The sequence below is a fragment of the Excalfactoria chinensis genome, chromosome 1, assembly GCF_039878825.1.
Source record: "Excalfactoria chinensis isolate bCotChi1 chromosome 1, bCotChi1.hap2, whole genome shotgun sequence".
Lineage (NCBI taxonomy): Eukaryota > Metazoa > Chordata > Aves > Galliformes > Phasianidae > Excalfactoria > Excalfactoria chinensis.
Window position 1 is genome coordinate 105214136 of NC_092825.1, and position 25919 is coordinate 105240054.

The 25919-nt window shown below is 36.4% G+C and overlaps 1 protein-coding gene across 15 annotated transcripts in view; it reads right to left on the reverse strand.

Annotated features, from left to right (window-relative positions):
• The window catches only part of KDM6A (lysine demethylase 6A), a 143426-nt gene that overhangs the window by 71815 nt on the left and 45692 nt on the right, over positions 1 to 25919 (reverse strand). For all 15 annotated transcript variants that reach the window (XM_072338540.1, XM_072335201.1, XM_072336039.1 and 12 more), the window contains exon 5: positions 5652 to 5710. In XM_072338540.1, coding sequence (XP_072194641.1) covers positions 5652 to 5710 — 59 coding nt within the window. The remainder of the gene's footprint in view (positions 1 to 5651; positions 5711 to 25919) is intronic.

Below are 25919 nucleotides of genomic sequence, written 5' to 3' on the forward strand. Positions count from 1 at the left end.
ATTAAAGATTCAGTGAACTCTCATAAGACTTTCTGAAAAGTTTGACTTGCGTAGATTGTGAGTATAATCAGATCTGAACCAGGCAAAAAAATATTACAAAATAGCACCAATTAACTGTTCCAAAGTTAACATATGTGCATTTCTAACAAAATGCATTAAAATCAGAATAAGCCTACAAAATGTAAAATTCTACTTGATGCAGCTGGGAGTGAAACTTTTGTTTTCTTATTCTTCATTCTCTTTCAATGTTTTGACCACCTGTTCCAAGCCTAACTAATAAAAATGTCATGGACAAATTTCTATTTGAAATTCATCAACATAGTTTGAACATAAACAAAACTTATGTATACAGAAGTAATCATTACTGCCTTTTTATGAAATGATTTAGCAGTCTTCAGATACAATAATTTCGTGTTTATTATGCCCTAGCAGTTGAAAGTTGAAACATTTTGAACAGCAGTCTCCAAAGAATTTATATATAGCAGCAGCTAAGCCTGATTTCTTTTCCTGATATTCCTGATACTGTGCTTTTTCATCAGTTCAAGAGGCAGGTTTGACACACAATAACAGAAAGTGGAGACAACAAAAGAGAAAAGCAATTACTACTTTGTTAATGGTTAACTGCCACTAGTACGTGTAGTCTACGTATACATTCTCATTTTACATATACATGTAAGGGATATGTAGACCAAGCCACCAAAAGACTAAGAACTATTTTGACAATGCAGTATCTACACAGAGTACGTTTAAACTCTGCACTCTGATTAATTTAACTGCAGACTAGAGCAACCAGAACTGTGATAGGAGAGAGAAGGAAACACAGATACAGATGTGCAAATTAAAGACAACAAGTTATTACTAAAAAACTTGTTTTTTTAACTCTCAAATAGTATCCCCCAAGGACTTTCCCAAAGCAGGTGCTTTCAAAGCAGGAACTCCACAGACTGCAAATTATCAGTGCAATGTCAGTGTCAATCTCAGCATCTTCCATGCAAACAGCAGCTACTGGATTATTATATCATGTGCTGTGCCCTCCATAATGGCATAAACTATTGATATACCTGGAGGCATGCACAGCAAATGCTGCATCCCACAAAGCAGTCCGGCAGCTGCTGTTTGCACACAAGAGTGGAGTGTTCCCATTAAGGTTAAGCAGGTCCCCAGTAGGGGATTTGCATTCCTATGCACATCAGTCTGTGTGGAAAAGTCTACTCCCCTGATCTCCCCAGGAAGGTGGTGGAGTCACCATCCCTGAAAGTATTCAAAAAACATTCAGATGTTCTAGTACGGGACAAGGTTTAGTGGGAAATATTGGTGATAGGTGGATGGTTGGACTGGATGATCTTGGAGGTCTTTTCCCACCTCGGTGATGCTATGATTCTATGATCTGCCAAGCACTGACATGAACAGCTCGAGAAGCATATGAAAGATCTGGTCCTGCAGGAAAAACTGTAGTAAATTCCTCAGGCATAAATCCTACTATGTTAATAACAGCTTACCAATGAGATAGAAAAAAGATTTTGAGAGAGGAAGCAGAAGTGCAAAGAATGGTCCTTATCAGAACAAGACTCTCTCACTGTCACAGGCAAACAGTGACTGCCATGAAATAACAATTTCTTGCGTAGATGAACTTGGAATGCAATGCTGAACTATGCTGGGCTATAGACTAATGAAAAAATTTACATCCCCCACAGAACTGACTACTTTAAAAATACTCTAATTGGCTGTTTTACTTTTTCAAGATGACTGTCAGAACAGAAAAACTTCACTTTCTTTAAAAATAAAATTTAAAAAGATGAAACAGAATTGACAGCCAGAAAACTTGGTGTGAAATGAGAAAGAGGCCAGACTCCTTCAGCTGAACAGTTTGACGTGAGTAGCACTAAGGCCACCTCGCAGGTGATAGTTAAGTTTTGCACGTCTTCCTGTAGGTACAGTGCTCCTGCCCCTTGAAACATTTGGAAGATTTCTAGGAGAAAAATGATTCTCGAGTGTCTGGATGTCTGTGTGGTGACCAAGAGATGAGATGCAATACACAACAGTACACATATACAGTACACAACTAAAGTAGTTGTACTAAAGTACAACTAAAAACTTCCTTCTGTTGTCCCCTCATAGGAATTTCACATGCTTCTCTTCTGATACAGAATCACAGAATCACAGAATTATAGGGGTTGGAAGGGACCTCTAGAGATCATCGAGTCCAACCCCCCTGCCAAAGCAGGTCACATATACACAGGTCACATATACACACAAATACAGGTCACAATCTTGTTGCCCTCCCATGCTACAAGAGCACACTGCTGCCTCATGTCCAGCTTTTCATCCATAAGGACCTCCAAGTCCTTCTCCTTTTCCAACTTGATAGGCAGCATTCTTGCTTCTATTTGAATAAGGGTGACTGCAGAGAGGCCAAGAAGTCTCAGTCTCCTCTAAGATATTTTTCACAGTCTCTCCCACATACACTGTCCAGCAACATGCAGGGTGATAGTCGCTGGAAACACTGCAGACTGCCCTCAGAGAACCTCAGTTGGTGTTCTGGAATCCAAAGAGCATGCTAGAACCAATTCCATGACACAGTTGCAGAGCTTAGACTTTGTTTTCTTTTCTCTTTGTGGGCTCAACATAAATCAGCATATGATAAACCAGTCAGGTTCAGAATCCTTACTGAATTAAAGGAACAAATCTGGCATCCAAGCTGCTACATAGACTGTAGCTATTGTGCAAAACTGAAGGTAGCCTTTGGTGATCTACTAAAACTTCCAATTTTCAGTCTAGAAGAAAACATCGCATTATTCAAGTTATAACAATATCTCAGCTATCTCCCGGTGTTTTGGACTGCTTAAGAAACACAGAATCAACAGGGAAAATCAGTCATCCACTTTTCTCACTGCTTGATGATAAATGGTGTAAAACAACAGAGCATTAAAATTTAAGATCTGTATGACATTTTTTAATATGTTTGATACTGTTTTTTGAGGTAAATCCTTCTGTCACATCTTTCTAAAACAATTGCATAAAATGTCTTTGATCTGATCACACTATCATAATTTTTGTATATGCTAATATGTATATAAGTATTTTCAGTTCTTACATGAATTGTTAAACAAAACATCCAATATACAATGATATGTCAGCTAAGATTTAGTACTTGACACTGTAGTGCTTCTTTACTATGTAGAGAAGCGTGTAATACTGAACACAGTGAATTTCATAGGTGTCTTGGAGTCAGCCCAACACTTCTTTTAATGAATACCAGAAAATTCAAAAGCAAAATAATAAAAAAAATATACTAAAACCAACCTCATTCCTACTCGCTTTTATATCATCCCTATTTATATGACAGATGGAAAATCATCAAACACTTCATTAACCCTGCCTTTTGGGAGGAATATGTACATGACTCTCATTACAGTCTATGAATATCTAACATTGTGTGGATAATATAAAACATTCATGAATAAAGTACAACAGGCTAAACAACGTCAACCAGCGTTGAGGTCTCTTCTACCTTTCTGAAATACACATATTTGTGTACCTTTTAAAATATAAATAAACGGAATAGCTGCAGCAAGAAACAAGACAATCTGACTAGAGCTTTACTGCAAAGGAAGCAGGATTCGGCAGAGGAGAAAACATCTACAAAGAACATACCTACTGTAAGCAACCTGCTATAAGCTCTAGCAGACTTGTCACTGCTAAATACTCACAACCACACATCCCACTGCTGTCCCCGACTAAAGGAAAAATCACCCAAAGGAATTAAATAATAATAATAATAATAATAATAATAATAATAATAATAATAATAATAATAATAATGGCATACAGAAGCGTAAGATTTTATCTGTATTTAATTTTCTTCCTCTAACAATTCTACCCAGCGCTCTCCTGATACCCAACTTCCTTAGTACTACATCACATATAATTTTCTTGTATGAATGAAGGAAAAAAATTGGATTATTTTACATGATCTTAACATACAGCTCTACATGAAGTTAAGACATTATATCTTAAGACTATCAATTTATACTCATGTTCTCAACAAGCTTATTTTAAAAACATGTAAGAAAAGTCTATTTTACTTCCCAGCCATGATCTATCAATACTTATGTTTCACAACCAACTGATGTTGTTCCATCCACAGGAATGCGCAAAAAAGCCTGATCTACTAATGGCAACAATCTACGTAGAACAGGTGGTCTTTCAAAAATGAACTACTCTAAATTTAACTTCTTCGACTCACATAATTTCACCTCAGTTTGCTACCATTTTTACTGTGCAAATTGTATCATGTCAAATGCAATCTTCGGCTTCAGCGGAGCCTACATCAGAACAAGAACATTCTGAAAATCAGCCAAATTAAAGATCAATCACAATCTGAAAATAAAAGATGCTCAATTTTCCTGAAAACTTTTCTGTTCTTTTCATGTTAATTAGGATGCAATAGAATCACATGCTATGTATTATACATGGCATACATTTCACCACTATTTAGAAAGAAAACAATTGAGTCGTAAGAGGAAAAAAAAATAACCAAGCTTCTGAGCTCATGATTTAACCAAATTACATTAATTTGAAGAATAAAACCTTATTTCCTGGCTGAGGAAAGCATGAATCTTTTGTCTTACATATACACAGAAGCTTTTGATAAAGTAACAATTTACTGAAGAGGGGGAAGAGATCTCATTTTGTTGTCTGAAGCTGTCACTCCAGGCTTAGTCCAATACAATCATATACTTTTTTCTAATCAATTAATTAAATTACTTTCATTTTATTAGCAGCTGCTATATGAAGTGTTACTAGACAAAAAACATTACGAGGAAATCACCAAAAATGACTTAAAAAAATAAATAAAAGATAAACTAATGAATGTTATGAAAATAAAACCATGACCTAAACACTGCATCTTTTTAACTTTTTTTTTTTCCCCCAATGGTATCTACAATAAGTTGTATCTTTCTTACTACTGACCAGGAAAGACCGAGAATCTCAACAGAACCCCAGTGACCGAGCTTATTCCGTTCATCATTCTTCTCTCAGTTACAGCAAAGCAAGAGAAAAACAAAACTTCCCACAAAATAAAACCCACCAAAACGAACCCTTCTTCCACCCCCAACAGAACTGCAGCCCCTTCCCACTTCCAAAATCCAGCCAGAACTTACAGTTCTTCATAACTCTGCATGTTATGTCAGTTTTAAACATTCATGGCAAAACACTTGTCTGTTCATGTACCACTGCTCATGTTTAAAACTTTCACCATACACAGTGATGGAAAAACTGCTGAACAGCAGCTAAACAGAAACTTCTTTTCCCAATGTTTTTGCCAGGGAAATGTAAAATTTGTTCACAACGCGGGCTACTGAACACAGATAAGAAGAATTCACAGAAACCTGTCAAATCATACCATTTCATTCCCCTTGCTGAATTGTATTACAGGAAGCTAAACCACTTTTTCTGTAATTGCTTTCCTATTCGAGTAACTACAGTGTTTGCAACAAGCATGTTACAGTCAAACATGAGATCCTAAACAACGTGTCTTCTAACATCATATTTATATTATAAAAAAGTACACTATTTCACACTGATGCTGAAATATTCGCCTCTTGATAAAACACCACAAAATACACTGTTAGTTTATTCCAACTTACCATTGAAAGGCATTGTAATGGAAGTAGACCAAACCAAGGCCATATAAAAAGGCAGCATTCTGTAAAGAAAAGAAACACGGTTAGAACCCAGATAAACCAATGTGACTGAGCTGCAAGTATTTGCTCACTGTTCAACATTCAAATTCCATTGTAAGATAGATATGCATAATTTCACATTGAGAAGGATGAACAAAAAAATAGGGGGGGTGGGGGGAGATGAGATGGTAGTTAGAGATTTAAAAAATAGATGAAATCCTCTGTAAAATTTGAAACTAAATTCTGAATTTAAATGCAAAAATTTATCTCTGGAGGAGCACTGACAACAATAATATGCAAGTACTTTTACATCAAGAGAAACTAATGTGCTTTGTTCTATTTGCAGAACAGCAGGGAAGCAAATGATGTTCTGGCAATTTAATACAACAAAAATGTTTTATAACCTAAGAGTATGCCACAGTTACAGTAATTTACAGTCATGTAAAAATAAACAAAGATGCACACTTGAATTTCACCATCAAAAGTAGAAGCTGAGTTAAAAGAAGCTGAAAACATGCTCAAGGAACTTCTGCTTTTTATCTATACGAAAAACACAGACCATCCGCTTCAAATCAAGGGCAGCTGTGTTTCTCCATCATTAAATAAATTTCTATGTTTTATTTTCTTATTTTGAAGTAAAAAGAAGAAGAAAAAAAAAAAAAGTACCACTCTTACACCAAAAACTCATTTTCCACCTTTTTTTTTTTTGATTGTTTTGTTTTGAAAGTGACATTATTAAGGAGTTCAATGAATGTTTACAAATAATTATTACATATTTCTTAAAATATGGAAAAATAAACAAACTGCTTTTTCTCTTGATAAAATGTTATGCCACAGTATATCTGTTCTGTTTAGCAACTATTCTATTATTTACATAAGAAAGCGTATATGCTGCCTATGACACAAGTTCAGGTTTTTCTTCTGTATATTGCCATTTTTGAGACACCATGAATACAAACAAAATGAAAGGGCTCTGACACATGAACACAGATGAAATTTCTACTGTCGAAGACTCTTCTTCAAGATAATCCCTATTCCGCTCCCATTCACTTCTTCAACAATTCAATTTCTATGGAATGTCAGTAAAAGAACCTGAGCCATGCATTAATCCAAACTGAAATACGTAAGACATAACCAATTTTCTCCTAGAAAATAAGCGGTAACCAAAACCTAATTTGAAGAGCAACCATTCATCAGAAACAGAACCTAGCATTATGATTTCAGTATATCTCATTCGTATATTCTAAATGCAAATTACAAACATGGGAAACGCCAAAGATCCTTTCATGAATACAGTTGGATCACAGCTTTAGCAATGGACAGATTCCAAGAAAATGTTTTGGAATGACAAGATACTCCGACTATCAGAGCATTGTACAAAGGAAGTGGAAAGCACACAAACAATAAAAGATGACACTCTAATATTACCATAAAACCACACTCCTTTTCCAGTGAATAAATGCACATTAGGGACATCACGAACACACAGATCTTAAATTCCACACCCCATGTATTTCCAGTTATCCAAATGCGTTCTGGAAACAACAGACTAGGAATAAAGAAAAGCTCAAAACCTGAACATACATCATGTCTTGGTCTAGAAGACAAAGTAGGAAAATAAAGAGAAATTTTCACACGTGCAACTTGGAAACCTGCAAAATACATCATACTCCTAGCAACCTTCACTCTGTTCAGCTCAAGCTTCTTTGCAGAACAGAAGTTAACAAAACAGTACAATGTTATTTGCAGATGCAACAACTGTGATTCAAGAGCAGATCACCATACCAACTGAGAAGAAGAATAATTTAAAAATCCCTAATCACTACTGCATCACAACTGCAAAATTCATCACAACTACAAAAAAATATGCCAGATAACTAACACTTCTTCAGTCTTCGAAGAATTTAATTTCCTCTTCTGATATCTATTAGAGTTCACAATACAGGTGAGTTACACACTCAGAATATTGATGTACTTGTTATTTTGATTCAAAGGGCTAATAATACTCAGCATTGGAAGTGTATGACAAGACCAAAATACAGGAGATTTGTCTAAATGTACTAACATATCAAATTTACATAAGGCTTTCAGGTTGTTTCTACCCCAGTAAAACAAAAATCCACTATTACTGCCCTGTCCCTTGCTCCATGGCTGCTTTTCTAATTTTTCCCATTCTTGTTTTCATTTGGCCTTACAAAGCATTTGAAACAGACCTTATAAGCATGCCGAGCTACCACTGTCTTCTCAATATAAAATAAGGCAAGATTTAAGACTCTGTAATAATTTACTGTGAATGTAAAGATGCAAATTCTGAAAAGTCAGCATGAACTACATTCATCTGTTCTGAAATACTATAGCTCTAACTGAATAATAACACCATAAGCACTGCATGTTCATTATTTATTAGGTTTGCCCTAATAATTAAAAAATACCTTTTAATCTGGTCTTGAAGCTGGACAGGGCTTTCACAAGGACTAGAAGATAATACAGTGGCTCATTATAAGCTGTAGCTTCCCACCAATCATTCAAGGTGAGTTACATACGAAGTTCATAACTTCAGTAACTAACCTTTCTGCCTCTATTGCAGAATACCATCAGGCTCAACATGCCTGATGTTCTAATTGGTAGCAGCCAATATCAAAGGCTAGAACAGTTTAACACCTATAAGCACCAAGAAAGATCATGAAGTTTGCATTGCAACATGAAATTTTCATCTAAAAATGCACTTTTTCTTGGCATTGTAAGATTCTGTGAGTCTGCATACTCTGACTTAAGAAATCTGTTTCCAGTTGACTCTGTTTCTTGCTTTTGAATAGAAGTATACTACAAAATGCATCTATTCCATGTTTTTCAGTAAACTTTTTAAATTTAATTTAATCCTTGTTATTCAAGACCTTACTATAAATAGCTGCTGATGGAGAATACAGACCAATACTTTATTCCTCCAAACATTTTTCCATAGAGAAACAGAAAATACAGAAAAGATTGTAATAAGATAATTTTCAAGTTCCTCAGAACCTTCACAATTCCTAAGATCTCATTCTGAAATTCATTCTTCATCTTTCTACACCTAAATGTAATTTTTATGTTATCAGATCTCTGCCTTCACATAAACCTGCAAGGAAGTTGCAAACTGAAACAGCCTGTACCTCAAATATGAAGCTGAATGTCAGTCTCTTTCGTTCTACAGCTATGCCACTAAGAATCATACAAATGAGAAATGCAGTTTCCAACTTGGTGTCATTTGCATTTTCGACAACCTATTTAGAATGTTAAAATGTTTCATACCAACCACTAGATGGCTCAAATATCTCTTTCCATTTCTATAAGCTTATGTAGTTAAAACAGACAGTAGGGTTTATATTGTGGATTTTGCTACTTACAAGTACTCTTTTACGCTGGGCAAAATTTCAGTTATGCTTACCAGCATGTATTTTACCGACAGGTAACTCAGGAGACAAAAAGTTATCTTTTGTACCATTTTATGTAACTGAATTTCTGACCTGAAAAATCTATTGATTGGAGGCCAATCTCAAATGAAGGCACTAAGCAGGTTTTAAAATGATTGCACTGCATAACTATCATTCAGTGAAATCATAAGAGAATTTGAGAAGATGAATATATCTACCGGCTGATACCAAATCAGTTATTTAATTACCATATTAAACAATGAAATATAGCATGGGCTTCCTAAAGCAGAATTTCTGCAGATATTTTTGTTGAAGAAAATGATTGAACGCAATGCCAAAAAGCACGTCAAAAAGAGGATGCGTTCCACAAAGCTTCTTCGCTTAACAGTGTCAATCCAGAGTGACATTCCAGAAAATGAGCTCTTGTTCTCTCCACCATGGCATAAATTAATCTGGGAGAGACCTGGCTGTGATCCTCCCTGCCGGTAAGAGCAGGCTTTCCAGTGTCTATTGTCTGTCTCCAAGGAGTGGACTTTATTTTACAGAACAGTTCAGTTGGAAGAGACTATCAAAGATCACTGAGTTCAGCAGCCTGACCACTTCAGCACTAACCAGAAGTTAAAGCATATTACTGGGGGCATTGTACAGATGCCTCTTGAGCACTGGCAAGAATGGAAAATCAACCACCTCTCTAGGAAGATGTTCCAATCTTTTACCACCCTCACAGCAAAGAAAATTTACTTTATTTTTTTTTTATATCTGTGATTAAATAATGCATTTTATGGGAACTCTATTGTTGTAGATGAGTCCATCCTAAGACAGCATTAGAAAAAAAAACAGTCCTTCTTGAAAATCTTACTTTAAATAAGAGGTCATCAGATGCAGGTTACATTAGAGAGGAATAACAGATACAAAATATAGGTGTAAGTAGTTCTCTAAAATAACGAGAAATTGTTATTTCTTATGTTGTTAGGGGAAAAAACCACACAGATCTAGAAAATTCAATCTAATTGCTTACATTAGCGTCTTACGGAAAAAATGTAAATGTGGGGCTAGTATTAAATTTTCATTCATTTTTAATGAATATGAAGTGAAAGTAAATAAATATATTCCAAAATAGAAGATTAATTTTAGATGTTGAATGCCGGAAATTTATAAGTACTTAAAAAAAAAACATTTTGATTACAGGTGAAATTTCATGCAGTACTTTGAGCTTTTTAAGCGGAAGCATTATTTAAAGTTATCTGTCTACAGCATCTCATGTATGCATAGTTGATGATGTTTGAGAAGTCAATGGGAGTAGCAAAAGAAGTCAACAATACAGAAAGAAAATTCAGACACCAAAAAAAAACAACAACACAAAAACAACACAAAAAGCCCTAAAACAATTTAACAAAGAATACAGAGGACTATACTGAAAAATATGCTATTATATGAAAGGTAAGTATAGATCAACTTGACATTTTGCTAATCATCCTGTTCTTAAACATAGAACAGCGAATGAAATTTCAGATAAATGATAGAAGTGTATGAGAACTATTTGCAGAGGAGAAAGGAAGGAGGATGAATCAACATGTACGATGTAAAAAGGAATTCTGCAAACTTTTAGTACAAGAATAAAAGGGTATCCACTCACACCAAGGAGAAGCTGTTGTAGTTTAAAATTAATTTGCAGAACTCAACTTTGCAAGGTACCTTTAAATAAGTGCTCCCTAGAGTCATATAAAAGGATGTCATATTAACACAGAGGAGGAGAAAATCTCCATAACATAAAATAGGTGAATCGGCTGTCTTCTTTATTCCTCTCTTTCTTCTCCTTCAGGCTACTGGCTAGCTGTGTAAGTAATCAAGTTTAGCAATAAAGTGCCCCAGAGGAAAAGATTTTAAAGATAACAACATTGAGAGGTTTCTTATAACTTTCCCATTTAAGATACAGTAATAGCCAGAATTAAGTAGAGACTCATAGATTTAAAAACGTTCAGGTTCTTGCTTCAGTACAGCTGTGATGTTTCTGGAGGCAGTTCAGAGTTGATTTTTCAGAAGTTAAACCACTGACAGAAATAATATGCAATATCAGGTACAGAAACAGTGATGTAATAGTAAAAAGAGGAATTAGCCAGGGGAAGAAGATTGAGTTGTAGAATAAATGAATAAAGAGCACCAATGAATAGTGAAGAGAGACAACAGAGAGGGAAAGAGGTGTCCCACCATTTGCCTTGCTTGTATTTTCTTTGTTTTGTCTTAGAAATTGAAGGCTCTTTAAACTCGCAACTATATATATATTCACTGAGTGGGCTGAAAATTTACTGAGGTATGGTCTTCTGTTGAAAAATGATGATTTGATGGAAATGAAGTATTCTGTGGGAATGGTTGGTGGGCTGCCCAGCTGCTTTGCTTTGCTCTTGGCTGCTGGCCATCTTGTCTGCTCCCCCAGCTGCCTGTCATGTGGGCCTGCTGGCTCGTCTGTTGTATCCTATTTTAAGTATTTGTACATTCTAACAAATAAAACAGCAAATCACCAATTAGAATCCCAATTAGCGATTACAAGTAAACCAACTTCTGTCTTAATTAGAAAATCTTTTGCAGTAATAGTTGATATCTAACTAGCAACCATTAATCAATGATCTCATATTTCTCTGCTTTAAATAATGACCTTAAAAATTACATTTTAATATTTTGTATATTTAGAATAAATACAAATATTAAATAGACACATAAGCCATATATCCAAAATATGCTATCCAGTCAAGCTATCCCATTTTTAAATGTTAGTGACTCACGTAAGAAAAAACAAAACAACTCAAGAGTTGAAGCAAGCAGTATGATTTTTTTGCCCAAGGCTGATATTCAGCATTTTGTTCCAAACGTAGGATTCTGTTCAGTTTGCAGCTTACAGAACAAACTGTTTTCAACTAACGGTAATGAAGCCTGTGGAAATGACAAGCTTCTGCCTGCTGTCCATTGGTTCCTTCTGTCCTTCTTTCTCCCACTTTGTGTGCTTACATACAAACTGGAATTCCTCTGGTTTTCCTGGGGGAGCATCCTGAATGATGACTTCGTGTCCCCACTGACATCTTTGCCAGGCAAGATGAGCAAAAGCTTGCTTTATAGTTGCACTGATGGGTTAAATCTCTCTTCTGAACAGAAGAGAAGATGATTTACTACTGTCTGCTTTCTGCGATACACCTTGATCTGAAGACTCTTCTCCAGCAAATATTTTCTGTGATATTCCTTGAGGTTTTAAGCTTTGAGACACATTACTTTCTATGAAATTGATCTGATGGTGGCTAACAGGTTCAAGACCTATTCAGCCAGGGAAAAATTAAAAAAAGATGAAAAATGGGTAAAAACTGTATTCTTAGGAAATTTGGTTAAAAATTCAATGTTAAATGCTCCATTAAACAGAATTCCGTATTCAGCTCTGTTGCAGTTACTGCCCAGCATGGCATGAGGAAAGATTCAAGACAACAGTAGACACTATAGACAGTTTTGCCATTTAGTTTTTATGGCTGTTTTCCTTTGTTGTTTTTTCAGCTGTCTCATTGTGTGCATTTGTATCACTTTGTAGTCACTCCTGCCTCACTACATTCAGCTTGTCCACTCCCATTTTATGTGGAGTGTCTCAGGTAGAGCAGCTGTATAATTAATGATTTTAAGGCTTTTTTTCCCTTGTGATTCATGATAGTGAATCTCCTGTAGTAAGAAAGTGACAGGGAAATAATGGTGTATCTTGTAAACTCAGTGGGACTCCTACTTTTGCTGGAACAGGATAGAAAAAAAAAAAGGCAAATGAAGAACACAGCATTCCACGGCTCCTTCTATTTCATCAAATGTTTTGAAGACTTACTGATTCATGAAAATGAGGTTTCATTATTTGTGATCAAGTGCTTAATCTGTCATATTTCTCATGTATCAAGTACATATGGAGCAGTTTTCTAATTGGCGAGAGAGCAGCTAGAGATATTAAGGAATGGCCAAAAAAGACAGGAACCTCTGAGCTACCCTGAGTTTACTTAATATACTTAGACTACTTTTACAGTAGTGCTATTACTAATGTATTATACAATATATATGTTAAGTACTGCTATAACTTTGCAGTTGAGTTTACTATGCCATGAGTAACTCCTGATGATTTAAAATTAGTTAAAAGCTCATACTAATGCTAAACAGTAGTAACTTCTTGAATTTTTTAAAACCCTCTGTGGTTGCCTGCCTAAAATGCTGATATACGTATATGTGAATTAAGGAAGATGTATTTGTCAGTTTTCTTCTCCAGGTACTGACTGTTGTTTTTCTTGGCAATACTTATTCTGAAAAGACAAAAACTTTACAGTCAAGATTGTGGTTATTTACTAAGATATTAAACTAATGCATCTGTTACAAGTGCCAGAATATATTTTTCATGGGAGTAGTGACTTCTATATATTAATTGTTTTCACACTGCTGAGCTGCAGGCACAGGACCTTTAGCAGTTTTAGATTGTTGTGATTATCGCTTAAGAAACAGCCTTAGCAAGTACAATTTATCTAGCTATATTTTAGAAATCCTTTATAAATTTAATCACTTTCAAGGTACCAGAGAATTTCTTGAAGACTCTGAATAAACTGAAGTTAATACCATACATTTGTAATATACTACTTGCAGGGATTTTTGTCTTTTTGCAGATGCTGGGAATTTGGAGAACCTGTTGGTAGGCAGCTCTCTTTTTTCATGTCTATGAAAACCTCATTTGAACCCTCCCTGCTTCTGCCCAAACACTTCAGAACTGCTTAAGTTCTTTTCAACAGCATCCAGCAATAGAACGAGGGACGCAAATTGAAATATGGAAAGTTCCAAAAAAACATGAAAATTAACTTCATTTTCAGGATGGCATAGCACTGCAACAGGCTGCCCAGAGAGGTTGTGGAGGCTCCTTCTCTGAAGATACTCAAAACCTGTCTGGACTCTTTCCTGTGTAACCTACTGTAGGGAACCTGTCTTAGCAAGGGGTATGGAGTACCCCTTCATCTCTCTAGAGGTCATTTTCAACTCCTACAACAATTCCAAATACAGTGAGCCTGTTGGCTCCCAAAGGCCTTTAGTTATTTATGCATAAGAGCCTGAGTGGCATATTTTATACAGTATGTGTTCTCCAGGGAACTTAGTATATTCTGAGTAGCGTCAGGATCAACTATTAGGGACCATAGTGTCAAAACTTCAGCTTTTTTTTTTCAGCACAGAAATAAACAAATTCACATAGTTGGAACATAAAAGAACTGTTATTTTGCTTTGAGCGGGTGGCTGACAGACCCTGTGACTACAGAACATAATCTAAGCTGCAAAATCTTGCATTCCTAGTAAGGTTTCCCTAAAAAGCAGTGGCCCCATGCCCACACATGTTCTCTGCTGAGCCAAGTGATCTACGTGGCTCAGACTGCAAGTTCCATGAGGACTTGAGCAGCAGGGAAAGCTGCCCTTGGAGTCCTGCTGGAAGCAACTTCAATATGTCAAAGACTTGGATTCCTGGCAGTAGCATGCAAATGGAAAGTAGAGAGTACTCTTACAAATGTGCTGACCTTCACATTTTTCCATACTCTTCCTTCAGACTTCTGCTAACCAACTGCATGGGGACCCTGTTGCTCCTCTAATGCTTTTTATTTATATATTTTTTTCATAGTATGGTAGGATATACTCCTAAGTTTTGTTTAAATATTGTTGAGCTTTTAATAAACATCATAATATTACTTCAATTACATTGGCTCTGCCCTCTACAGTTATAAAGAAGAAATTACATATTTGTGTATGCATATCAAAGGTTAAAGACCTGCATGGAAAAGGATGACAGGCCACCTGCAATACTATTTCTTGTTTTTCATTCATCTTGTACTGATCAACAGAATTTGATTTCTCTGACATTTCACTTCTCCATGACTGCATAAAATAGGATTTCACTCTCTTTTTCCAAAAATTCACTATAAGTTTCATAGACGTTTTCGTTGTACTAGTAAAGGCTCGAAGAGCTACACGCTTCAGTTGCATTCCACTTTTTCACTTGCACGTCTGCAGTTGTGAGGAGAAACTAGACATTGAACTTGACTGGGAAACAGATCCAGTTAAAAATAATCCTGATTTATCTGAATATTAATAACTCAGATCATTTCTGGCAGCCAGTGGCTATAGCACTCTAGAAAAGGCAGCGCTGGCAAAGATGTGAGAAATAATGCTAGACAGGGACTGGTTCTAAATCAGCAGTGCTACAAAACTATAACAAAACCATTCCTTTTTCAAGCTGCAAGGTCTCAACTCAGTGTTGGTGATAGGCTGCTCTAACTCTTCAGTTTCTTCTTCTAGATGACAACTCCCATGAACACTTGTAAGCATAACTTCATCTCTTTTTGTCTTTATAAAACACAAAATTTGAGTTAATAACCAGGTCTCAGCTGCTGGTAGCAGATCAAGTCTGCTACTGGTGAAAAGATCTTTACACAGATACAGTAGCTGCGCATTTCTATGTTCAGTTTAAGACAGCACTTCTGTCTAAACATGAATATTTTCACAAAGTTGGTATACAAAACAGGTGCATTTTTTGGAACTTGTGTTGATAAGGTGTTACTGTGGTGATCTAATCTGATGTCTTTACAGAATCACAGAATTCTTTATGCCAGAAGCCTTGGCTACGTGTTTGAAGTTGGAGGAAAAAGCTTTGCTGTGAATTTGGCCTGGAGAGCAGAGCACAGGCAGCGTTGCACATGTATTTCCATGTGCAGCAACAGAGAGGTTAGAAACCAGTTATTCGGGTTAACAGAGACATTCAGTGAGAGGTGGGTTACTTCTTGATTGCCTAAACAAAACAAGACTGAAAAGTCTTCAAAATGTGTACTCAGAAAACATGTTCACTAAAACAAAGACCATCTCAGCCTAGCAAATGGCTGCAGTCTCCCTTGTCCACCTCAACTCCTTCAATTAGAGAATCCTGCTGTCTATGCGGCATGCATAGGGTGGATGGAATAAAGCAAGACATTTGCTTCATTTAATTTCATTGCAGTGAAGTGGGAGTTACTACACTAATAATTCAGTACAACTCAGTTTTATGAGTATTTTGTTTAACTCAACTTCATTCAGAGTCCCATGTTGGCAAATATGGCCAATCGTCCTTTCAAAATGCAATGTCTAACTAATATTGACTCAGGAGTAGAACTATGCTTCTGGATTTAGAGTAGTTGAGCAACTCAGTCCAGCAAATTGCTGCTCATCTCACATTCGACTGACACAGTACAGAGACAGGAATCTTTGTTCCACTTACCACAAAGTAATCCTCTGTCAACATGGAAGGTCATATTCTTCCAAATAATTGGAAAACTGTCAACTACATTTTCTCAACAGCCAAAACAGATGAGTTACCACGACAAGGAGCAAGAAAACACTCCAATACCTTGGTGATTCACTGTGTTCCAGCCAAAGAACAAAACAAAGTCATTCCTGGTACCTGAACCCTGAACTGGAGACAAGAACATCTGAAGACACACACCCATCTCTTAGTTTGCATGTATATGCTGTGAGACTGGGAGGAAAAAAAAAAAGAAGAAAAGGCAAGAACTAAAATCCAAAGAAAAGACAAAAATCAATGTTTAAAGAGGTTAGTTAACAGTGAACATAAAAAGATACCACATGAATCTGAATTTGCATGACTATGTCAAATACCAGAATTAGTAAAAGCACACAATACAAGTAAAAAAAAAATCATCTAAAATATCAACTGTCTTTCTTTAGACACTTTTATTTTGCATTACTTCCCCAAAGCAGCTTGTGATGTTCATTCTCATTTCAAAACTACTTGTCTTCTTGTAGCATCTTGTATCCAGATTTGTCTTGAACTCAGAAATGACATTAATCATCTTTGCTTCAGTCTCCTCTTCACTCTAAGCCTAGCTCAGAAGTATTCTCCAGCAAGAAGTATCTGAATGCTCTCTTTCTATAAAAGCAAGTGTTATAGCCATCATGATCAAGGAAAGCTTTTAACATCTATGCACATAAAGGGGACTATTCAGCCTGGACTAGAGAAGCCCCTGGGGATCCTGGCAGCAGCCTTCCAGTACCTGAAGGGGTCCTGCAGGAAAGCTGGGGAGGAATTTTTTTATGAGGGCACATTGCAGCAGGATAACGGGAGATGGTTTTAAACTGGAAGAAGGTAGATCCAGACTAGATAATAGGAAGACATTTTTTTACTGTGAGGGTGGTGAGACACTGGAACAGGTTGCCCAGTGAGGTTGTGGATGCCCCCTTCCTGGGAACACTCAAGGCCAGGCTGGATGGGCTTCTGTGTAAGTTCTACTGGGAGATGTCCAGGTCTACAGCAGGGAGGTTAGAACTAGTCGATCTTAAAGGTCCCTGCCTGAGAACAGCAAAGTCGAAGTACCTACTTTGAGCTTTTCTTCCAAATTTTATTGTAAGTTCCAGACAGAGGGCTCTGTTTGCCTAAATTCTGAAATCAGAAACAGAACTGAGACAGAGTTATAATGCTCCATTATGAACTAGATGGATGATTTCACTTATGTTATTATATTTTTATGGATTTCAGAGACAGAACAGGATAAAGTGTGCTGACATCCTTATACAGCTCCACAGAGTCATTTGCTCTAGACAACATTCAATGATTGTATTTCAACAGAAAATCATCCTTGTTTTCCAAAATGGAAATAGTACGTCACCAAATGGAAACGTAACTCAAAGTCCTGTGTAGGTAGGGAGTGATGGGAACCTTAAAAAAAAATAGAGTAATACAAACTTCTAAAGAGTTGCTGTGGAAGTTATGGTTCAGAGTAACTTCATTTATTTTCAACAATTATTTTAAGTCTTCCCCTCCCACGAATACATTTCCCAACCTCCAGCGATTTGTGGTTCAGAGGACTCTAAAGCCAAATAAAATGTCTTAGTATTTGATTGCTCTTAATGGATTTTTCTTCCCTGAATTTGTCAACGTGCGCTTTGAAATCATTAGAACACTGAAAGTCTGCAGCATTATGCAAAACTGATGCAACTTTCAACGAAACCAGAAGCTGCAATAAGCCAAGTTTCCTGCAGCTCAGTTAACAAAAGAATATAAAACACCACCATCAGCACCAGTTCTGTTGAAAGAGATTCCTCTTTCTCTGCAACCATTATAGATTTCTATCCCTCAGTTATAATGAAAATAGTAATAGCAAGCGACAATCAGTTTATGTTCCTCATTCCAAAAATAACAATCAAGTCAATTGCATAGATGACTGAACACCATCCCCCAACAAACACCTATTTTCTTTTAAACATTTATCAGATGCTGCTTGATTTATCTACTCCTTCTACACTGCTTACCAGGACTGGAATACTTTTTCCAGCTTTCTTAGTTTCATTAAGAGTTCACAAAGTTGGAAACAGATCTTTGTCTGGTCCCAAGAACCAGAGCCCAAAAGATCAATAAAAGAAATGGATCCCAATTTCACTGGCAGGGAGAAGAAAAAGAAGAAAAATCCTCAAATCAAAACAACAATCACATAACTCACAAACAAAACACACGTTACACAGCATCTATGTAGTTATGATGTCTAATAATAATGATATTCTTATCTTTCTGATGAGCCTGATATTTCAGAAAGAAGCAGCTAGAATAATTCCTTAATGATGGGCCTACGGAGAAAGAAAAAACTCTAGCAGTAAAGCTAAGCAAAGATGACTGAATGAGTAAGGAAACCAGGAACATTTCTTTTGTCTGATTTTATCAGATAAAATTTAATCAGATAAAATTTAAACCTTCCAGCCTAGCAGAATAAACACCAGGCTTAGGAAGAAAAAAAAAAGTGGAAGTTCTCAACTGCCTGCTACTTCTATCATATCTGAGATGTTACATCTCTCATCCCTGGAAGTGTTCAAGGCCAGGTTGAATGGGGCCCTGAGCAGCCTGGTCTTGTATTAGATATGGACGTTGGCAGTCCTGCATCAAGTTGGAACTTGATCCTTGAGGTCCCTTCCAACCCAGGCCCATTTTGACTCATCAATCCCATTCTTGCAGTGAATGAGTAAAAAAGAAAAATAAATTAAAAAAAATAAAAATAAATAATAATAATAATAAAAAAACAACAACAAAACACAGCAGGACAAATCACTTGTACAAAATTAACTGATATTACACTGTAACCCAGAAAAGTGGATATGGGAAACAGGCTAATATTTTCCCAAATTCTTCTCAATACCAGCAAGTCCCTATCCACTTAGTGCATCTTTTCAAGCTACATAAGAACAGGTGATCACGTTCTCTAAGTAGCCTCTTCTCAACATAAATTTAGAAATACTTCCACTTGAAGCAATCTGAACTCTAAAGTTTTTTTGCTTTCTATTAGCATTTTTCAGCACTTGAAACCCCACAGTGCTTAGAACACTTAGATGTCAAGGAACAGCACAAAGAACATGAAGACTCAGTGGTTTCAGCACTGATCAACAGGTACACTACAAGAAGGTGAGAAGGCACAAGAGATTTGCTGAGCCAATGCAAGAACGGATTTCCATTTATTCACTAAACATCCATCCTTCTGAGGTTGCATCACAGACAGTATGGTCACAATCAAGCAGCTCTAAAGAGCATTTCATGTGATTTGCCTTTTCTTCAAATGGAAGACTTATTAGCATCACATTACTCAGACTCTTTAAGAGAATCCAAGCTCTGCATCTCCAAACTTTCCCACCCGTAACTTTCTCCATCTATATGCACTACATCCACTTGCACTTCTATCACTCCTCCCCTGTCTCCACAGGAGAGAGATTTTGAGGTCTGTATCACTCTGAAAAAAGGAAGCAAACAAGGGGCTGAAATATTACCAAGGTAACGCTGCACCAAATGCAGCAGCAAGACACTTTTATCACATTTATGCTTGAAAAAGGATTACAAAAATCAGAGCTGAAATTTCAGTTCAGGAGAGTTATTTGTGTCTGAATCTAAAGAATCTTTTTTCTTTTTTCTCTTAAAGAATGTAAAAATATTTATTTCCAAAGAAAAGAAATGCTATTCGTTATTGAGACACAACATCTACTTATGTTTCAGCAGGAATCTACAAACTAAAAGTGGAGTGCGTGTTGTTTTTACCTTTTCTATGCAACTTAAAAGCAATCAAATGGATATATGAAGGAATTCTATTACTTTTATGGTTCTGCAAACAACGCAGTACTTCTGAAATGGCAAGCATCACAGTCATTGTCAATATAGTTAACAGTCAAATAATTTTCTCGCCTACTGAAGACTTGTCCTCCATTCAAAACAGAGCTGTTCTACTCAACTAAACGTGCCTCTCTCCCAGCAATCTAAATTGATGAGTTTCTTCATTGACACACTTCAGAATGTCTCATTCTACATTCTCATCATAGACTGCAGAATGGAAGCATGCTATTATTCTATCGGTAGATGAAGGATGACAGGTTTTTAATGCACAAAGGAAAGTTCTGCAATAGGAGAATTCAACACGCATGAAAAGCTTTACTGAAGGTACTTTTCCATCAACTCTGATGATATTTATGTCATTTCCATCCAGAATATTTGAACATCTATACAGATCGTGCATATGGGGGGACAACAGCATTCCTGCTGAAATTCCAGGCTGAAGCATCACCATTAAAAAATGCTGTATTATTTGGAAACTGATATCATATCTACATGGGGGAGGGGTTACTCTGAGATGCTGTCGTCTACTTTCCCTCCTGACTCAAGCAAAGTTTCTCTCAGCAGAGCATATCCATTCCCCTTGTACCCAGAACGTTAATGGTAAATCACAGATTCCTTGGAGTTCTTTTCTACGGTACTGCAGAAATTCTTATTTAGTGCAAATGCAAAATATTTCAAAAGTATAGCAACACATACACTCCATGCAAAGTCTAATACTTGTTGTGACCCAAACAGGTAAGTGGTTAAGATGTGTTCAAGGATGGATTCCTCAATACAGTTACAGGGGCAATTTATCAGATTTACCTGGAGGTCAAAAGCAACATGTCAGAATTTATTAGTTAAATTGCCTGTCTCATTCTCTTTCAGACTTTACACCTACTCCATTCCTATTGAGCAGAGGGAACATGAGTGCCTTTCATTTTTGTTAGATAAGTCTTTTAACACGAGAGTTAGTTATTAGAATCATGTACAATTTTACTTTACACAAAATTAAGACATGCTGCATTATTTGTCTGTATTAATAGTAGTGGCATGGGACTAAGAATCCAGCATTCTTGCTGGCAGAAGGGCAGAATTTCAGACAGACATACCCTAAAAGAAAAATTAAAATCAAGCAAGCAAACAAAAGCAACAACAAAACCAAAGCTGTACCGTTCTTTAAGTATTATCTGGATAAAGGTATCTTGTCTAAGCTAGTGATCATTTAGATTAAAAGCCTTGAATGCCATATTGAAGTTTTGATCTCAGAAGACTCCTGTGGGGAAACATTTCAAGCGCATCTCCTCACACAGAATACTCATTCCATTAAAAAAATATATAAATGTATTAAAAATTACTTTAAAAAACAAAGGGCTTGAATGAACGCTTAGTGTCCAGATATCATAATCTTACTGCCCTTTCCGACATTTGTTTCAAGAATCTGTCTATTTCAGTAATTCTTACTGGTCCTGTACCATGGTACTGTTTCAATTAAACTAAGCATTTATAGCCTATTAAAAAAAATAATTGAAGTTTTGATGAATTATGTCTAAAACCTCTACTAGATATTTTGAGGTTACAGCAGAAAATAAAACAGTTGTGAGTCAATGAAATGGAAAATTGCTCTGTTTTATAACAGACCCTCTGAGGTGCAAAATGTTCTCTTACTTGTTGTTATCAGTGTGTCTAGTAATTGCTTTTTGTTCAACTTCTTAAAAAGGGGGAAAATGGACTTAGTCTGCAAAAAAAGGGACAGCAAAGCATCCAAAGTTAAAGCATCATTTTCCATTGTTTTCCTATTTCGTAGCCTTAAGAAAACAGAAAAAAAGCCATCACATTTGCCAATCAGAAAGAAAATCTAAGAGATGAAAAGAAGTTGTACAGGAATATTTAAGGCGAGCACCAGGTCAAGTTCAAAAATGTTTGGTCTTTTAGATTTTTTTCTCTAAAGTTTTACTACTAAGTGTTTTAGCCACGAAGTTACAAAATACCCTTTGTAACAATTCTACATAAGTTTAATTATAAAACAGCACTGTAAAAAATTAACTGGTACTACATTACACTGAAGGTGTACGTATCAAAGAACACTGTAAAATTGCATTCTGTTGTAAGTCAACAACTCAGCAAAGACTTATGTCAGAATTAGGGTAGTACGGTTTGGCTGTGGTTGGACCCGATGATCTTTAATGTCTTTTCCAATGCGAGTAATTCTATGATTCTTCATCCATGACAAGCTCACACAGTTATTCAGTCTCACTTTCCTGGGCCTTTTCAACAGAAGTTAAGTTGGTTTTTGTTATTGTTTTTTGTTTGCTTCGTTATTTTTGTTTTCAAACATCTGCATGGCTTTAGACTCTCCTCAAGCTGACAAACTTGCAAGGAAATTCTATTATTTGCAAACACGATGCCAAAAGTCAATAGACATGAAGAAGGCCTGGGGTAAAATCATGAATTTAGACAGGAGTTCTAATGTCCAGTAAGCACAGGCAGGGAGTACCTGATGGCCACTTTCCATTCACACACTCACAATAACATACACTGCGTGTACAACAGTAGTGCTGTCTTCATATTCTCTCACAATTTATCCCCAATACTTTGGATTTGACCAAAACACTTTCTAGAAAGCTGCATACTGACTCCCCAACTACAAAGACATGTAACAGACGGCTGATGGGAACACTACAGAGAACCAGCACATAGGAGCTTCCTGCAGGCATGACCTATTATCAGGAACATTACCATCCCCGCCATCTATGTCAGCCTGCAGCTTCCTATGCAGCTCAACCCAGTATGTACCTGCACCAAAAAGTTTTATTCATTCAAAATGTCTGCTGTAACATCAACAGGTATACAATTCTAACTAACAGTATGTGAACACATGCCTACCTGCAAAATAAATAAATCACATCAATGTACTTCCAATAGGATTATCAAACCAAAATGGGGTTAACGGTAACAGTGCTATATCAAAGCAGAGAGGATCTCATGAAAGTAGTTAACAACCAGGCTCTTCAGCAAACTCCTCCCCAGAATCACTTTAGCAAGCAGTGAAACCTTTTCCAGCCCCACATGGGGAAGAAGGGAAGGAGGAAGGGGATGCTTTGATCTACCTCAAGGAACTATGTCAATGCAAGAGATGCACATATATCACACTTACACATTCACTCTTTCACATACTGAAATTGGTTAAGACAACACTAATAGAACCCAGATGCTACATGGAAGAAATCACTGTCATCAACTGTATTATAATACAGCCACACAAGATGATTAAGAGAGCTTTTTCCAGGTGCCAGATATCTCCCACCACGTTCAGATAAAATAAAAAGCATCTTACTCCTTGCTGTTCTAGTCCTTTCCTCCTTAGAATATGTCAAAACTGATAACCATGGCAGACACTTAACACTTGACACCTATTTTCTCAGCAGCATCAAAATCTACAAATTGGATTTCTAGTTGTTGCCTCCCTCTCCTGAGCTGCCCTTCCTATCTGTTCATCCTCCGCAGTCCTCCTCACCTCCCCCAAAATTTCTGACACAGGAGTTTTAAAAAGAAATACGAATGAAGTACATTGCACAGAAGGCAGATTTATTTTAGCACAGACATAAGAAACATTGGAAAAAAGTACTTGAACTAAAGAGCTCTATTAAGTTCTCTCAGCTTTTATCCAAGTTGAGATATTTACTTTGCCAGTAAAGTCCAATATTTTTTAACAGAGTGAAGACACCATAGTGCCTGTGACAAACAAAACCTGCAGTAACTCAGAAATCCTGCACTGATCTACACGTGCCCAAAGAGATTACGGATAAAAATGGCCTGTTTAAAGAGTAAGTGACATAATGTAATGCACCTCTATCAAAATAATCCATACAGATAGCATTTCCTAGAAAGTAAGTAGCGTTTCACCCCAGAGAATGAACATCCTTCTGGTAAATAGCAAAGTACAGCCTCCTCCCAAACTTTCCCCTTTCACTTCTGTGCCTATAACATGAAAATAAAGTCTAAACACAAGTTAATTTCTTCTTGCTTTGTTTCACAGAATCAACAAAATCTCCTCCCACATTAGCAACGAAATAACTCACACATCAAACTTTTAAAAGACAGAAATAAGATCTAGTAAAAAAAACTATGATTAAAAATTCCATAAAAACAAACAAACAAAGATTAATCACAGAATGAATGTATTATGATGATCATCCATTGATGGAACAAACACCAACCTGATGCAACAGTGAAAACCCAAAGCAGCACAGACTAAAAACGCTAAGCAAGGAGACCAATGTACACCCAAAGCAAACACAAAAACCTCTCACAACCCTTCTAGTAGTGTTCTATACATAAAGCGAAAAAGGACACTATTTTCAACCACATCAATTTGCAGAGAAACACTAAATAATTTCCGGTATGCTGCACAAGTTTAAGACCGCTCCTGCCTGTTTTCAAACCTGTCTTATGTAACAGCCCCCATGATTCAGCAATCTCCACAAATTTCTCAGTACTTTCACACAGCTCTCACCACTGCTCACAAATACCACCTTTTCTTCACACCCTTCTCTCCTCCTTTACCATTAGAATTTCCAACAGCTTAATTGATCCCCAACAGAATTCAAATCATTTGCTTTTTTAATACAGGATCTTAAGAAAATAAATGTTGTAAAGCAAGGAAATGCAATGGGGGGGTTTTGTTTTTTATTTTAATGCATTTGCAATTAGCTGTCAATTTTTAAGTTTATAAGAACAGCATATAATTGGGTGACCAAAAATATATTGCAAACTCAGTGTTCTTGTAGATACAAGATCTTAAGGACAACAAGAAACAAGAAATGTGCTCAATGCAGGGGAGGATGGGGATGGAGGAAGGGGAATCACTTTTCCTGTGCCTGCATCCAGGCAGCTTTCTGCTACAAAGAGCAGACTAGCTTCACCACCCATTAAGAAAGAACTCTAGTTAGTCTGATTTTTAACTAGCTTCACCAAAAAGATGCTTCAGTTGAAAAAAGCTCTTTTTCATGCAGATAAAAGTCAGGAAAATTTCAAAACTAATTATGACCCCCCCCAAATAAACCCAATGACCAAAAAAAAACCACTAAATAACACTATGTATAAAAAAGTGCAAGTCTGACTTAGGGTCAGACAAGAAACTGGTACCTTAGAATAGTAGCGCATGGAACAAACAAATTGGTTTCAACAAGTTAAGCAGAGATCACACATTTTACTGCCATCCATGCCCTTGAAATAGAACTGCAAAACAGTTTTTGCATTTCATTTACTTGGAGATATTATGAGCCATACTGAAGCACTCTGTGTCTAATAAAACATAACATCACTTACACTCTGAAGATGTTGAGAAAATTTCCTAATTATTTATCACTTCTTTCAGTAGAGTAAAAAAAAAACAAACAAAAAACATTAGAAATAAAGACAAAATATTCTGAAATGTTTAACATGAGAAGAGTACAAATAATAGAAACAACTGCAATGTACAAGACATTTAATTAATAGATTCCAACACACTCATTTACAGCAATCTTTTACTTTCCAAGCGCACACAAGAGGAACAGATAAATGCTAATTTTGTTGCATTTTTTAAATACAACATTTATCTCTGAAAAACAACTTCCTCAACTCCAAAATCACCTGGTCCAAAAATAGACCTTGTTCAGCCTGTACTGGAGTAGG